Here is a 16712-nt window from a genome sequence, read left to right as displayed (position 1 = left end):
CTAGTCCCTTTTACCGGAGATGCTGGGGATTGAACCTGGGACCTTCAGCAGGCCAAGCAGCTGCTCTGCCACTGAGCCACAGCCCTCCCCATTTCATCAGATACAATCTAACTCTTGAAACCTTATACCCTGGAAATCCTGTTGGTCTTTAAGGTGCTACTGGACTCAACTCTTGCTCTGCTACTGCAGACCACCTGAAACTTTTTTGTCAGTGGAAAATTTGGGAACTCTACCTCCAAAAATGCCCCCACAGGAGCCTCAAAAAAAACCCAATAGAATATAATGGACTCAAATTTTTTCAGTAAACCCGGAAATAAAGCCAAAATACCCCTTTGCCAGTTTGCCAAAAAAATCAGGTCCAATAAACCCGAACCCGAAATTGACCTTTTTTTTTTTTTTTTTTTGCACAACCCTAGTGGGAGGGGACAAAGCCCTAACCAGAATAGAACCACTTCCTTCATGGATAGGGAATCTAGGAGATTAATTATTTCAGTGGCAAAATATCCATCGACATGTGGATCTTCTGTTATAATTCTGCATACAGCTAATGCTGAAATAGCATTCACTGGTTTGTGGAATGTCTTGATCAAAGCTACATTAAACCCCTTTGCTGTTGTTTTTAATTGTTCATTCTCCTCCATCGGGTTTTTCCCCCCTTATACAACACAAATGAAATCTAATAAAAGGAGTTACAGATGGAGTAGTACCCAAGTTTCTCCGTAGCCTGTAATCTTATACACATCTGCAGCAACATAAGCTGATACATTTAACAATATCGTCTTACCTGTTTTGCCTCTGTGGTTCTTTTGTGACCCATAAACTTGGTTATCTGATCAGGGATCATCTCTCTTTATAGTGACTCGTTGGTCTTGTTATCTGCTGGCTAGGAGGTCGAGGGAGATGGATCTCTTTCCTCTGGCTGAATGCAGAGCCTCCAGCCAAATATCTGTATGATGCCAAAGAAAGGTTATCGGAGACATAGTGCAAACTACAGTTGCATGTAGGAACACACACACACACACACATACACACAAATGCTTCAGTTGCAGACAATTCTATTGTGCAAACAAATAGGAAAATAAATGTTATCTTTTTTTCAGAATGGACAGAAGAGCATCCCCCTCTTGCCCCTCCTGCTGTTCCAAACCACGTTCCTAATAACCAGGAGACAGTTCGAGATGCACCAGTGCAAGGTAAAACATTGCAAGATGGTTTCACGGCATGAGAAAAAACAAACTGGGATTCAGATCCTCAAAAAATACTTTCCTTCGGCAGAGTTTAAGGTTGTAGCTAAGGGCTAACAACATAAAAATCCCAAGCTGAATAATTGAACACATGAACACATGAAGCTGCCTTATACTGAATCAGACCCTTGGTCCATCGAGTTCAGTATTGTCTACTCAGACCAGCAGTGGCTCTCCAGGGTCTCGGGCAGGGGTCTTTCACATCACCTACTTGCCTGGTCTCTTTAATTGGAGATGCCGGGGATTGAATTTGGGACCTTCTGCATGCCAAGCAGGTGCTCTACCACTGAGCCACAGCTCCTAATATTGAAGATATTGATACTATGCCACTGCTGCCCCTCCCCCCAGACAAGGAAAGGAAGTCGCCAGCACCCGAATCACTACTTTGAATACGCAGAAGATCCCAGGTTCAGTCCTCGGCTACTCCAGTTAAAAGGGCCACATAGTAGGTGATGTGAAATGCCTCTTCCTTGAAGCCTGGAGAGCCACTGTCAGTCACAGTAGAGATCCTGACCTTGATAAACCAGCTGCGCTCAAGGCAGCGGCATGTGTTCATGGGGCCTCAGCTCCAGCCTTGTGCATACTCCTGTTGGAGCTGGTTCACGTCTTGGGAGTTGCACTTTTTGCTCTTGGTAGGGTTATCTAGATGTGTGATCAACCAGGCAGGAGTATGCTACCTTGGAGCTCCTAGAACAGTGGTGGCAAACCTATGGCACGCATGCCAGAAGGGGCACTGAGAGCCCTCTCTGTGGGCACACGCGCCGTCGCCCCAGCACAGAGTTTGCCTGAGTTCTACTAGAAAGCCAGAGGGACGCGGGGCCAGGCTGCTCCCCTCCCCCTCTCCACGCACGCCTGAGGGCATTTCTCATGTCACCCGCCCCTCTGCCCAGCAGTCCAATGGGAGTGCTTCCTACCTCCCGTCACATGTGGCAGGGCGGCTCACACGCGGATATGAGGATGCAGCGCGGACAGCAGCCTGTTGAGTCTGTGGCAAAGGTGATTCCCGTGGTGGGGTTGGAGAGGAGCTAGGTTGGAGAGGAGCATAGCTCACAGCGTGGCATAGCTGGAGGGGAGCAGAGCGCCCGGGCCACAGCGCAGGCTTTGCGGCACCTCCCACCTTTTAGTGAAATCCCCTACTAAAAGAGGAACACCCACTTACCCAGCATGTAATTAACCTGTGGAACTGCTTGCCCCAGGATGTGGTGATGGCATCTAGCCTAGATGCCTTTTAGAGGGGACTGGACAAATTTCTGGAGGAAAAGTCCATCACGGGTTGCTAGCCCTGATGGGTATGTGCTACCTCCTTATTATAGATGTTGGCCGCTGTGAGATACAGGAGCTGGACTAGATAGGTATGAGCCAAGGCTAGACAAATTATCAGCATGCATACAACAGCAAAAATAACATTAATTGTTCAAAAGCATGCAAAATGCAAACTTTTACCTTTCAATAAAAAGTTGTTTGTATCATTGAAAGCTCTGTTATTGTGTTTTTCTTTTAAGACAAAAGATGTTAATGAACGAGTTGTTTTTTCTAAACTAAAACCTCAGTATTCAGGTTAAATTGCTTTGTTGGTACTTTGCGATAAATAAGTGGGTTTTGGGTTGCAGTTTGGGCACTCAGTCTCTAAAAGGTTCACCATCACTGTCCTAGGAAGAGCAGCTTCTACTAACTTGCTTCTAGGAGGGATATTTTGAGTTGTGATTTGGGCACCTGTGGAACCTGACAAAAAAGGGGGAATTCTCCCTATCAATAACCAAATATGTGTAAACACTGGGATAGTAAGCTGTCTGGAAAACTTTGTGTCTATTACAGTCACACCACTAATGTACCGCAGTCCAAATATAATTACTGAAAAGAGTTAAATTACATATACAGATATTTCACTAGGTGTAATAGTAGCGTTCCCATGTCATGTTCATAACAGAGGATTAAAAATTTTATTGGAAGAACAGCCTGATCCTGTTTATTTGTACCTAATAGTGTGAGAGTGTTCATCATCATTTACCTGCTGAAGAAGACCTTTGTGGTCAAAATGCATCTGACAAATGAAAATTTCAAAGTTTTCAGTTTTATTATTTTGGGCTATCTTGCTAGTTCTGTTATGTACATGGTGCAGCATGCAGGTGATACACCAAGTAACATATTTATCTTTACATTGTATTTTAATGTTCTCTGATTCATATTTTCATGTGTGTATGTATAATCATGTTTAAAGTTTTCCATAAAGACTTTCTACCCATCATTTTATACGTATTTGACATGTGTTGAATCATCCAGAAGGCAGGTTAAACAAGGTGCCAATCCATTAAAATGTCACAATGTGTTGACTTCAGTACATTATAAAAATTACAGTATGTACCGTAGCCTAATTTGCAAGTATTTATTCTGAAAATGGGAAGGTAAATTACAGCAAGTAGATTTCAGGCATTATAAGGTATTAAGAAGATAAAACATCAGAGAGTTCTACTGACTGGAGTATATTAAATCCTTTTTGTAGTCTAGTTTGAGTTGATTGTGTGTGTTAATCTTACTTCTTTGTATTGTCAGGATGCAGGAGAACAAATGTTTAAATTAGTAATAAATTTGACTTAAAAATTCCCTAAGGCCTGCTCATCTTACTTGGTAATTTTTCACACACACACACACAAATCACCTCTGCCCAGGCTCAAACAGTTAGCAGCAATTAAAGCTGTAGATTTTTGCAGTCTCCCTTGAGAATACCTTTTGTACCTGGTCACCTGGCTGGTGCTTGCAAATGCCATTTTTTGCAAACATTGAATTCACCCTTGCAGAAAGCTATATTCATTGCATGATTTTTTCTCAGCCACAAATATTTTAGCTATCCAGTGGATAGAACTAGTCATATTTAAGGAGGCCATTTCTTTAGAACATGAACAAGTTAAGTTGGACATGCCAATAATATTTCATATCACTCTTCATAGCTCCCCTCTACATGGAATTTTGTTGTGCTCTCACAGTAGTGGTTGCAGTCTAAGAATGACAGTCATGTTGGTTCTTTTTAATTGGGCCTTCTCCTTGTGATGGGTCTCCACCATCTTTTCAGCTTCACAGGAGTGTTCCACCTGCTTGCAAAAGGAATTTCTATAAAATGTTGAGGCTTGCTTATCTTTAGATATTGGTTCATTATACTGCAAACAGAGGTGGGGAAAGGGGGAAAATAGCAAGATTTTTGTTTCTTTTTCCCTTGACATATTTATGAGTTTTTGAAACTTCCTCAGCAGGAAAACCATTTTTCACACGGAACCCATCAGAGCTGAAAGGGAAGTTCATTCACACCAAACTGAGGAAAAGCAGCAGGGGGTTTGGTTTCACTGTTGTTGGAGGGGACGAGCCGGATGAGTTTCTTCAGATAAAGAGTTTGGTTCTCGACGGCCCTGCTGCTCTGGATGGCAAAATGGAAACAGGTAAATTGATGGTTCGGGGGGGGGGGATGGCGGTTCTATTTCCCTTGTATAATATTACTCATGCAGGAGTCTTGGAGCCCATCTGGTCCACTGAGTGTTTGTGCCTACTTCAGGTAAGCACTAGAGGATGGCCTGAACAAGTATTTTTATTTATTTTATTTAAAACATTTATTAGCTGCCTTTTTTCCTTACGGAGTTCAAGGCAGCTGTATGTTGTCTAGCTTTGTTCCAAGCTGGCGTGGTGTAGTGCCAGCATGGTGCAGTGGTTAAAAGCAGTAGTTTGGAGCAGTGGACTCTAATCTGGAGAACCAGGTTTGATTCCCCACTCCTCCACATGAGCAGCGGACACTAATCTGGTGAACCGGGTTGGTTTCCCCTCTCCTACACATGAAACCAGCTGTGTGACCTTGAGGTAGTCACTGTTCTCTTAGAGCTCTCTCAGCCCCACCTACCTCACAGGGTGTCTGTTGTGGGGAAGGGAAGGTGATTGTAAGCTGGTTTGATTCTTCCTTAAGTGGCAGAGAAAGTCGGCGTTTAAAAAACAACTCTTCTTTTTTTACCTCGGGGCTGCATAACTCATGTCAACAGCTCAAGGAGTGAGTGGGTGGGATGGGATATTGTAGACGCCCATTTCTTCCTTGGCTGGCTTTTCCCTAGGTTCCATCACTCCTCTCTCTTTCTCTCCCCTCCACACACACCCACTCTGGATCAGCAGGCAAAAAGAGTAAGGAAGTCCTCTTTGGTCCAGCCTGAATGGAGTTTAATTAGCTCCATGCAGGCCCTGCAATTGCCCGCCAATCCAGCAGCTGCTTGGAGCGGCGGCTGCGGGCAACGTGCTTACGTCCTGTGCCCCCCAAAAAACCTCCCACCGTTGAAGAGGGAGGACCTGGCAACCCTATATATAGACCTTTTCTGTATTAATTACATTGACATGAGGGCCAAGATGATGATGTGGTCAGAGTGTCAGATAAAGATTTGGGACACCCAGGTTCAGATCCTTATACTGCCATACTGCTTTCTGGAAGATCTTGGGCCAGGCTCATGCACTCATCCTAACCTACCTCACGTTGTTGTGAGGATGAAACTGCGGAAAGGTAACCTTTGTACGCAATCCTGAGTTCCTTGGAGGAACTATAGGATAAAAATGTATTAATATATATATATATTTTTAAAAAAGCTTATATCCCACTTACATTATGCAAGAGAAGGCTGCATACATTGATGTCTTAGGTCTTCCATCCAGCCATCGACCAGGCCCCAATCTGGCTTTGTTGTACCCTCCAAGCATATCCTGAGCCCAGTACATTTTTTGCCCTTGAAGGGGTAAAGTGTGCCATAGCTTAAAATGTATTCAAAATGACAATTTTTCATATAATGTTGTATAGCTCCTTATCTGAGAGGTCCTTTGTTAGTAATATCTATAGTTCAGCAAGAAAAGTACTTTACAATCAATATTTCTTTCCCCCCATTATATGTATACAAATTAATTCTTCTGTTATAACCAAAGCTATAAATCTCTCAGAGAAGCATCCTTAAAATAACTAGGATAAAAAACATTCAGCAATTTCTAAGCAGTGTTAGGGTATAACAAATAAGTTTGTTGCAGTCTGTTGAAGTCTAACCAGTTATTTCTAATAATTAAGAAATAGTTCCCACTTTTTTTTCAAAGGTGCTTATCCCAATCAGCCATTTTATATGCTGAATAAATAAGTTGGTAACTTATTATCTTCCATGATTCTGAGGTATTTATCGTGATTTCCATAATGAAGCAATTTACAATCAGTATTTTATTTGACCTCACTGCCACATACAGATAAGAGACTGAAGGTAGGAGAAGTTACAGGGTTGGTAAATCATGAACGATAGATTTGGACCTGGGTCCTTGTCCAACATTTTGTCCAGTAGACCACACTGCCTATGTTGTCACTTGTACAAAATTGTATTCTAGACTTAAGGTGTTTTCCAGTTCTGTTGTTCCTCATAAGCTAGTTGTTTACTTAAACCGAAGTGTTATCATAGAAAGGTACAAAGGCAGTTAATGTTAAATGGACCATTTCTCATACCTCTGATTTTGATATATTCAGTCGTTTTCTGGGAAAACCTTGAGCAGTCATGTGTCTGCATACACGTATAGTATCTCTAGAAGAAGAGTTGGCTTTTTATACTCCAATTTTCTCTACTGTAAGGAGTCTCATACTGGCTTACAATCTCCTTCGCTTCCTCCCTCCCTTGTGAGGTACGTGAGGCTGAGAGAGTTCTGAAAGAACTGAGACTAGCCCAAGGTCACCCAACAGGCTGCATGTGGAGGAGTGGGGAATCTAATCTGCCCTCATGTGGAGGAGCAGGAAATCCCGGTTCTCCAGATCAGAGCCTGCCACTGTTAACCACTACCTCACGCTGGCACTATTGCTGACACTCGTACAAGGCAAAAGCTGGACTTCCATATCTACGTTATGAGATGGAAGTGGTGGTAGATATTTGATAAGGGCTGAGAGATTTCTGAATATGTTGAGAGGTGCAGTAGCAACAATCTTGAATGTGTAATTTCATTTTTTAAAAACAATTTCTTCTATAGGAGACGTTATCGTCAGCGTGAATGACACATGTGTGTTGGGCCATACGCATGCTCAAGTTGTGAAAATCTTCCAGTCGATTCCCATCGGTGCCAGCGTGGATCTAGAACTGTGCCGAGGCTATCCTCTGCCTTTTGACCCAGATGATCCTAACACAAGCCTGGTGACATCTGTGGCCATTTTGGATAAAGAACCAATCATTGTGAATGGGCAGGAAAATTACGACTCTCCAGCAAGCCACGGTAGCAAAACGGGGAAAGTAAACGGGACGAAGGAGCCAAGGCCTAGCAGTCCGGCTGAGATTTCTTCAAACGGATCCCACGTTTACCCTAACGACACCGTCTCTTTGGCTTCTTCTATAGCAACGCAACCTGAACTCATAACTGTACATATAATTAAAGGGCCCATGGGTTTTGGTTTTACTATAGCAGACAGTCCCGGGGGCGGGGGACAGAGAGTGAAGCAAATTGTTGACAGCCCAAGGTGCCGAGGCCTAAAAGAAGGGGATCTTATAGTCGAAGTCAATAAGAAGAATGTGCAGAATCTTACTCACAACCAAGTTGTGGATATGCTGATTGAATGTCCTAAAGGAAGTGAAGTGACATTGCTCGTGCAGCGAGGAGGTACGTTTGAAACATTTTCCTTAGTTTTTATTACCCAATAACACGATTGAGTTACAAAGGACCTATTTAAATACACATCGCCGGCTACATGGCTGGACAATGACAGCCATTTTCTCTTCAAGTAGCAAAAACAACAACAACAAAAATGGAGTGGGAGTAGGGATGAAGGAAATTTGGTGTCTACCAGATTTCCCTCTGTTCTTCTTCATTGATATTTCATCGCTTCTTCATGGTTTAGGTTCTTCTACTTTTGTCTTTTAGCAAAAAAAAGGAGGGTTCTAGAAAGTTGGAAAATACAGTGGCACTTTTCCACAACATAAAAACAACAAAAAATCCAGAAGTAAACTGTTTTTTCAGGGTATTTTTAAACAATGTATTTCTTTTGTTGCTTGGGTCTCTAGTATACAACTCTGGAAGAATCTGAGAGTCCAACGTTAACAATAATATGAAATAAACATTTCCAGTAATATGAAACTCCCAAAATATAGGGAGAAATCTGGCAAAGGAGGATTTCAGAAGCATCACAATTTAGCATTTGCTAACAAACATTTTTCATTGATGAAAGAGGAATGGTTTACAAGGCCAGTGCTGAGATTTGTCCTGTAGTGTGCTTTAAGCCTTGTGCTTGATTTTTAGCCATTTGTACACTAGGAAAACAAAATGGCACAGCGTTATTAATCTTCCCAGAAATAACATAACACATGTTGCACAGAAGTTTATTAGAATCATACTTGACATTTAAACTTCCTCATTATGGATCCGGACGATGATGAGGCAATCTGATCAGGAACTAGAAGTATCTAGTACTTAATGAGAAACTGAAATGGTTGGTCAGCTGCTTTTTATTAATGAGTTTCATTTTTATTTTATCTTTGGAACCATTTCAATTGATCATCGTATTGCAGATTCACCGCAAGGGAATTGCTATGACCTTGCTTCCATCCCGGTGTTTAACTTTCTGCTTGCACAACGCTGTCGCCTTGACATTTGGTTTCTAATTACTTTTTCCTTTTAATGTATGATCCCAGTACCTTGTTGGCTGAGGGAGGGGGGGCAGTGACCCCTGGGCTCCATCTTGCTTTGCCACAGCATGCAGCTCTGAAGATGAACTGAGGCTGACAGGGAAGGTGATCCCAAGTCTGTGTATCCTCAGAATCAGCTAGCAGATTCTCACACTTAACCAGGCTCTTTAGTCACTTGCCAGATAATTTTCCTTTAAAGGATAGTCAGAATTCTTTTCCTTAGTACTTTGAACTGATGAGGCTGATCTTAAAAGAGCTTACAACCCCCTCTTGGGAATCTCTAGAATCTTTCTTCGCAAACACTTTCTTTCCCTCAAGCCTTAAGTTAGGAAGCAAATAATGACATTTACTGGCCTTCTCCTTGCTTTCCTGTCTTTCTGAGGTCCTCGTTTTTCTGCCATGCTTTTTTTTGTCCTCATAGGGCAGGGTTGCCAACTCCAGCTTGGGAAATGCCTGGAGATTTTGGGGGTGAAGCCAGAGGAGGGGGAAGGTTTGGGGAGGGAAAGGATTTCTGTGGGTATAATGCCATAGAGTCCACCTTCCAAAGCGGCCATTTTCTCCAGGGGAACTGATCTCTGTCACCTGGAGATCAGTTGTTATCTCAGGAGATCTCCAGCCACCATCTGGAGCTTGGTAACCTGACCACAGGGTGACTTCCTAACTTGGTGATCTGCAAGATAGGTTGTGTATGTCTGCTGGGCTTCTGACATTGGTAGTCTCACACCTGATTTTATAATGTCTGTGGACTCTTGTTGTATTCAGATAGCCTATCACTTTCAAAACTGGTTTGTACAGTAAAGTTTTAAAGGTAATGTGCAGATGTTTCAGCCGCAGCAGTAATGACCCCTCCCAGTCCTTGTTTTCCATTCTATTTGAAGGGACAGAAACTACATGGGTATTCCCCCCCCCCAAGACTGCCCTCGTGAACACTGAGGAAGTCTCCTTATGATGACCCCCCTCTAAAATGTATGGGTGTGGAAGTATCGGGGAGAGGGATGTATCATGGCAGTTTTTAGATGTGCAAAGACTGTGAGTGGAGAAAAGTTGTCAACCTGTTTGTATCTATATCGCTGTCTCAGGACAAAGGCAAGTAGAAGAAGAAGAGTTGGTTATTATATGCCGACTTTCTCTACCACTTAAGGAAGAATCAAACTGGCTTACAATCACCTTCCCTTCCCCTTCCCACAACAGACATCCTGTGACCAGCCCAAGGTCACCCAGCTGGCTTCATGTGTAGCAGTGGGGAAACCAACCTGATTCACCAGATTAGCATCCGCCGCTCATGTGAAGGAGTGGGGAATCAAACCCAGTTCTCCAGATTAGAGTCCACTCTTAACCACTATACCACACTGCTGGTGGTGATAGACAGTGTATCCTATTAGCCACTGAGAGGAGGTACCCAGAATATCATCCGGCATAGGGTCAGTTTTTCGTAAATGGGATATATTTACAATACTTCCCAAGTCTGAATGGCTTTCATTTATTTTCCTTTTAGTAGCCTTTCCTTAATGCCTATAGTGGCCAGATGAATCAGGACAGGGCTTTGTTACCATTTGGCAGGTGCCAGTTCTCACACAGAGCTGTAAAAAGCAGCGCCTCCTACACAACTGAAATTATAGGCATCCTGTCCGCCTTTGAAGGGAGCTTTGACTCTCAAAAACTCATACCCCGAAACTATTATTGATCTCTAAGGTGCTACTGAAATCACATCTAACTGTTCTACTGCAGACCAACGTGGGGTTTCTCTGAAACTGTTCTCCTTTGTACCTGTGTACTTTCGGCATACCTGTTCCTTTAGGTCCCAGACTACAGTGTCGACTTTGATTCGAGGAATGTGTTTTGTCTCCCCAAATATGTTCATAAACTTGGTCATCTCTGGTGACCGAGGTGACTCTGGTGGTTGCCTGTCTCTCCTTCTCCCTCTGGTGTCCGCTGGAGAGAGTGCTGGGGAGAAGTCTTTGCGTCAGGCAATTGTTTTATTAACATGCCGTTTGCTTCAGTGGCATCCTCCGCCACCGTGGCACAAAGCTTGGTGTTCGGAGTGATTCAAAGGATTTGTCAGTAGTGGTTACTAATCAGGCAGAGGGAGAAAAAATCACAACAAGATGAGTTAACGTTTGTGAAAAGCTAAGCTCGCTCCCAACCGGTGGTGTACTCATCGCAGGGACGCCTGGCTATTAAAATGCAAGACACATAGCCAGGGAGAGAGAAAAGCCTGTTAAATATTTACCATAATGTATCTTCAGCTGGAACCCTGACTTCCGCTAATTGGATCACTGGTGCCAACAGAACCTTACAGCTGCTGCTAGGTTCAGGGGATGTGGAGATGGCGAATAAAGGAGAGATCTTATCAAGAAATAAATATCAGCACGGAGCAGTTCGGGGCTACAAAATAAAACCCTACAAACCTGCATCATTTTCACATTTGGTGTTTTAAACTTGCGCGGAGAATCAGGCCTGATTCATGCATTGCTAGGAGCACAGTGAGCTCCTTGAAAGCAGAACTGAATCGGTGCTGAGTTTGCGGAGCGGTTTCCTGAAAGGGAGGGTTGAAAATGGATGGGTGGCGTTGATGGGCTCACAGAGACAGCTGCTGTGCAGCTTGCCTTGTTGAACAGTGATTTGTTTGGAGTCGTCTAAAGGTAAAGATCGGTATTTAAAACTTTATGGGCCGCTAACTAAAAACTCTTTATTGTGGACTCGATAGTTCAGAAGTTAACAGGCTGCATGAAATGTCTGGTACTTTTTAAGAAGAAGAAGAGTTGGTTTTTATACTCTACTTTCCCCTGCTTTTTAAGGAGTCTCAAAGCAGTTTACAATCTCTTTCCCTTCCCCTCCCCACAACTGACACCTTGTGAGGTAGGTGGGGCTGAGAGAGTTCTGAGAGAACCGTGACTTGCCCAAGGTCACCCAGCAGGCGTCATGTGGAGGAGTGAGGAAACCAACCAGATTAGAGTCCACCCCTCTTAACCACCACACCACACTGCCTCTTTAAACACATGCCTCCTGTTCAGCCCACTATTTTTTAAATTATATTTCTCAATGGAAGTTGCTTAAAGTGCTTTCCCACTTCAGCTGGAAGAATATTCACAACTGGTATCAATTTGGCTCAAATTATTTAGGACATTTCTATGCTGCCTTTCTACCCAAATAGGGCAAACATCCAAACATGAAAACATTCAAAACATTAAAATAGCATTTAACGTATTTATACAATTTATAAAAACATGCAAACAATACAAACACAAATTGCATACAACAGAGAGCACAACTAAAGTGGGTGCAAGTATAAACACGTTAGGGTTGCCAGGTCCCTTTTCACAACCGGTGGGAGGTTTTAGGGGCAGGGCCTGAGGAGGGCAGGGTTTGGGGAGGGGAGGGACTTCAATGCCATAGAGTCCAATTGCCAAAGCAGCCATTTTCTCCAGGTGAACTGATCTCTATCGGCTGGAGATCAGTTGTAATAGCAGGAGATCTCCTGCTACTGCCTGGAAGTTGGCAAGCCTAAAACACGTGCATGAGCATATTGGCATTTACAGGTTCCTGTTGTCCCAGGCCTGATTGTAGCTAATGACATAACATGGTTTTGACTAAATACATCCTTGGTCTGAAGGCAGCATAAAATTTAGAAAACTGATGTGAAGGAAGAGTGCTGTATTCCTCTACTTGACTCCTCCTTTATTTTCTTATTTTGGTTGATATTATGACCAGGGTTGCTTGCCCTCAGCTCCTGCTCCCTTTAAGGATCCTTTAAAAACAGCCATCAGGCCAACTGCATGACGTAACTTCCAGGAAAACCCAGAAGGTGATATCATACCTCTTTAGGAATCGCCAGAAACTCAGCTGGACATACCATAGAGTTTCCAGTAACTCCTAGAGAGGGGGAAAAAACCCACAGAAGTGTTGTCTATCCTCTCTAGGATGGAGGAAACTCTATAGCTTTAAGCATATACTGGCAGGTTGAACTCTACCAAAGAAAAGCTTATCTATTCTGTATAGTGTCTGTGATGAAGACCAGTGTGTATGTTATGTCACACATCTGGCTGCAAGAAAGATTGAACTGTTTTATCATCCGCCAGGGCAAAAGGAAAGGGATTCAGGTTCTAAAGACGACTGCAGCATGTTAGCCATGTGTTTTCCGTTACAACATACATCTGGGTAAACCACGGGCTTAATAGGAAGAATCAAGGGATCCTCTTCCATGCAGTATTCCTGGATTTTGATACATATGAGGAAAGATGTAAGATGCCTTTCAGGCCCTGAACATGAAAACAGCTCTTCAGAGTTCCTGCTTCTTTATTTCTAGCAATGGGAGAATTGCCCTAGGCTCGAGTTGCCAAAGAGCGTGGCAACTCAGAAGCAACATTAAAAAAAAAACTTTCAGGGGAAAAATGCTGAGAGTTCTACCCACCTCTAAAACGCTAAATGTTTGGAGTTCTAAACTGCTCCCCATGAGTCTCCCACCAGTGCCCCTTCTGGACATTAAGATGTCAGAGATGCCCTGAAAATCACTACCCCCAGGCTCCTTTGTACCCTGAGTGATTCCAAAACAGTGCTTGAAGTACAAGGATAGGAGAAATAGACACGGATGAAGAGGAATTTCTTTCGCCCACCCCCACCTCCTGTTGCCCCTGCCGTGCATTTAACTAGGACTGGGGGCAACCATAAGAGGAGCAACTTTTCTGACCTGAATTACAATCCAGACAAGGGAAAAGCTCGGGCTCGTACTGAATGCTGGAGGCAAGCCTTACCAGGTCCAGGGAAATACAAACTTCTATTTGCACCACCTGAAAATGAGCAGATCCCCAGATTAGTCTGAACACGTACTGTGGTTGGTTTCAGGCAAGTTTTCATTTCACCAAGCCTAAATAAAATAGCACCTTAGAAATAATGTCTTGATGTGGGAAATGTCTTGTGTTCTTTCTTTAAATTACTATGTAGGTATCCTGTTTCTGTTACTTATGCCTGTCTTACCCATATTGTCCTTTGACACTCTTTCCTAGCTTCTCACTAGTTTGGAATGTGACAGCCCCTGTCTTCTCCACAAATGGGAATTTACTTCTTCTTTCTCTGGCATTCACACCATATGGCGTTCCCAGCAGATATTGAGTTTTCATGAAATCTCATCTCAAAACACCTCTGTTCTCCTTGGCCTATCTTTTACTTATGCACACACAACAGACACGGTCCCAGTCTTCAGCAAAAAGAAACAAGATTCTGCTCAGGAGGCTTACATGTTACAGAGTGCTACGAAGCTGATAAATGTTTTGGAACTGCTCCCAAAAACTAGTTATTTTTACTGGCACTTAATGTAAGACGCTGCACTTCGTAACACATGTCAGATGGGACGCATAGAAAGTCCTTCCTATGTAGGAATTTTGGAATGTTTGAAGCAAGGCCCAAGCATCTAACTTCTACGCAGCAGGTAACCAGTGTTATTGGAGCTGATTGTCCACTAACTGGTACATCCATCATGAACACATGAAGCTGCCTTATACTGAATCAGACCCTTGGTCCATCAGAGTCAGAATTGTCTATTCAGACCGGCAGCAGCTCGCTAGGGTTCTCAGGCAGGGGTCTTTCACATCACTTACTTGCCCAGTCCCTTCAACTGGAGATGCTGGGGATTAAACCTGGGACTTTCTGCATGCCAAGCAGATGCTCCACCACTCAGCCACAGTGTGCAAGTAGCTCTAGCATTTGGAGGGCTACTTCAGGCCAGGTTTCTAGTCCTGGATGACCCATGAATGGAGTGTTTCTCAAATGGTGGACAACAGGAGTCAGTGATGAATTTGAGATGGGTACCTGTTGCCCTGACCTGGATAACCCAGGCTAGCTCTATCTTGACACATCTGGGAAGCGAAGCAGGGTTGGCTCCAGTACTTGGTTGGGAGACTGCCAAGGGATACCAGGGTCACTATGCAGAGGCAGGCAATGGCACATGAACACATGAAGCTGCCTTATACTGAATCAGAGCCTTGGTCCATCAAAGTCAGTATTGCCTACTCTGACTGGCAGCAGCTGTCCAGGATCTCAGGTCTTTCGCATCACCTACTTGCCTGGTCCCTTTAACTGGAGATGCCAGGTATTGAACCTGGGACCTTCTGCATGCCAAGCAGATGCTCTACCACTGAGTCACAGCCCCTCCCACTTGTGAATTTCTCTGGTTTTGAAAACCCCACCGGGTCACCATATGCCAGCTGCAACTAGATGGTTAAATAAAATAGCCCTGTTGCAACACAAACTGCAGTGACTTGTAGCCCTTTACATGTAGCCCTGTAAACCTTAAATGGTTTTAACTAGGGCTGTTGATTCGGTTCGGCCCGAACTGAAAATCAGCCGAATTTCCCCTGATTCGGTGGTTTTTAGTTCAGGAGGAACCGAACTCAAAACTGGCGGGCAACCGGGGGGGGGGGGCGAATTCAGCGAGTTCGGGAGTTCGCGAATAAATTCAGCAAATTCGGCCGTCAGTAAGCAGCATAACCGTCAGTAAGCAGCATTCTCCTCCCCCGGCCAATTGGTGGCCAAGCTGGGTCTTCTTCTGGCCAATCAGTCAGGATTGAGTACCGGAAGAATCAGCTGAAGTGCGGCCCGGCCAGGGAGAGAGAGAGAAAGAGCGAAATCCTCGTGTGTGTGTGGGGGGGGGGGTGCTTGTGCACATTCGCTCCTTTCTGTGGCTGCAGGGGGCGTATTTTTTGGGGTACAGACACAAAACTTTCACTGGAGCTTCAGATGAAGCTTCTTAAGATACCCCCCAAGTTTTGTAAACATTGGGTCAGGGGGTCCCGAGATATGGGCTCCCCCCTTTTTCTTTCCATGGCTGCAGGGGGCGCATTTTTGGGGGTACAGATCCCAAACTTTGAGCGGAGTTTCAGACCAGTGTTCTTAAGATACCCCCCACGTTTTGTAAACATTGGGTCAGGGGGTCTCGAGATATGGGCTCTCCCCCTTTTCCCTCCCCCCTTTTTCCATTTATGTGGCTGCAGGGGGCGCTTTTTTGGGGATATAGTCCCCAAACTTTTAGCATAGCTTCAGTCAATTATTCTTAAGATACTACCCAAGTTTTGTAAAGATGGGTTCAGTGGGGGCAGAAATATCGCCTCCCCCCCTTTTCTCTTTCCATGGCTGCAGGGGGCACATTTTTGGGGGTGCAGATCCCAAACTTTGAGCGGAGTTTCAGACCAGTGTTCTTAAGATACCCCCCATGTTTTGTGAACATTGGGTCAGGGGTCCCGAGATATGGGCTTTCCCCTTTCCCCTTTCCCCTTTCCCCTATTGGGATGAATGGATCAGCCGATCCTGTGCATCTCCAGAGCAAAACGTCCCGTGCCTAATTGGAATCATCTTGGATTACAAGTCCTCTTCAGCCCCTCTTGATGGAACAGAAGATAGCCACAGTAAGACCCCTTTGGGGGCTTTAATCTATAATTTTTCTCCTGTGTATGTGTGTGTGTGTGTGGGGGGGGAAAGCAGAGTCTGTGTGTGTGTGGGGAGGGAGCAGTTTCTGTGGGTGGGGGGGAAGCCAAAGGGGGCTTTCGTCGGTTCTGCCTGGGGTGTGTGTTCCCCCTCGAGTCTCTCGCTCCCTGGTTTGAGGGGGGAGGTTTCAGTTGTGTGTTGCAAAGGTGTTGTTTTACAAGGTTGTGTTGTTTTGCAGTTGGTTTGCAGTTGGTTTGCAAACGTCTCAGCTGTTGTCGGGGCTGGGAGCTTTGTGCGTGGGCGGCAAGCTCTGCTGAGAGATGCACATTAAGGGTGGGGGGACCCCTTTCAGGGCCCATATCTCAGCCCCCCCCTGACCCAATCTTTACAAAACTTGGGGAGTCTT

General features: G+C 44.3%; 1 protein-coding gene across 15 annotated transcripts in view; it reads left to right on the top strand.

Annotated features, from left to right (window-relative positions):
• MAGI1 (membrane associated guanylate kinase, WW and PDZ domain containing 1) overlaps positions 1–16712 on the top strand; it is a 621460-nt gene that overhangs the window by 497420 nt on the left and 107328 nt on the right. For 10 of the 15 annotated variants that reach the window (XM_056867145.1, XM_056867144.1, XM_056867136.1 and 7 more), the window contains 3 exons: positions 1101–1193; positions 4487–4672; positions 7248–7868. In XM_056867145.1, the coding sequence (XP_056723123.1) occupies positions 1101–1193; positions 4487–4672; positions 7248–7868 (900 nt within the window). The remainder of the gene's footprint in view (positions 1–1100; positions 1194–4486; positions 4673–7247; positions 7869–16712) is intronic. The other 5 variants (XM_056867137.1, XM_056867143.1, XM_056867134.1 and 2 more) reach the window with 1 other exon arrangement.

The sequence above is a fragment of the Euleptes europaea genome, chromosome 1, assembly GCF_029931775.1.
Source record: "Euleptes europaea isolate rEulEur1 chromosome 1, rEulEur1.hap1, whole genome shotgun sequence".
Classification (NCBI taxonomy): domain Eukaryota; kingdom Metazoa; phylum Chordata; class Lepidosauria; order Squamata; family Sphaerodactylidae; genus Euleptes; species Euleptes europaea.
This window is presented reverse-complemented; position numbering and strand designations above follow the sequence as displayed.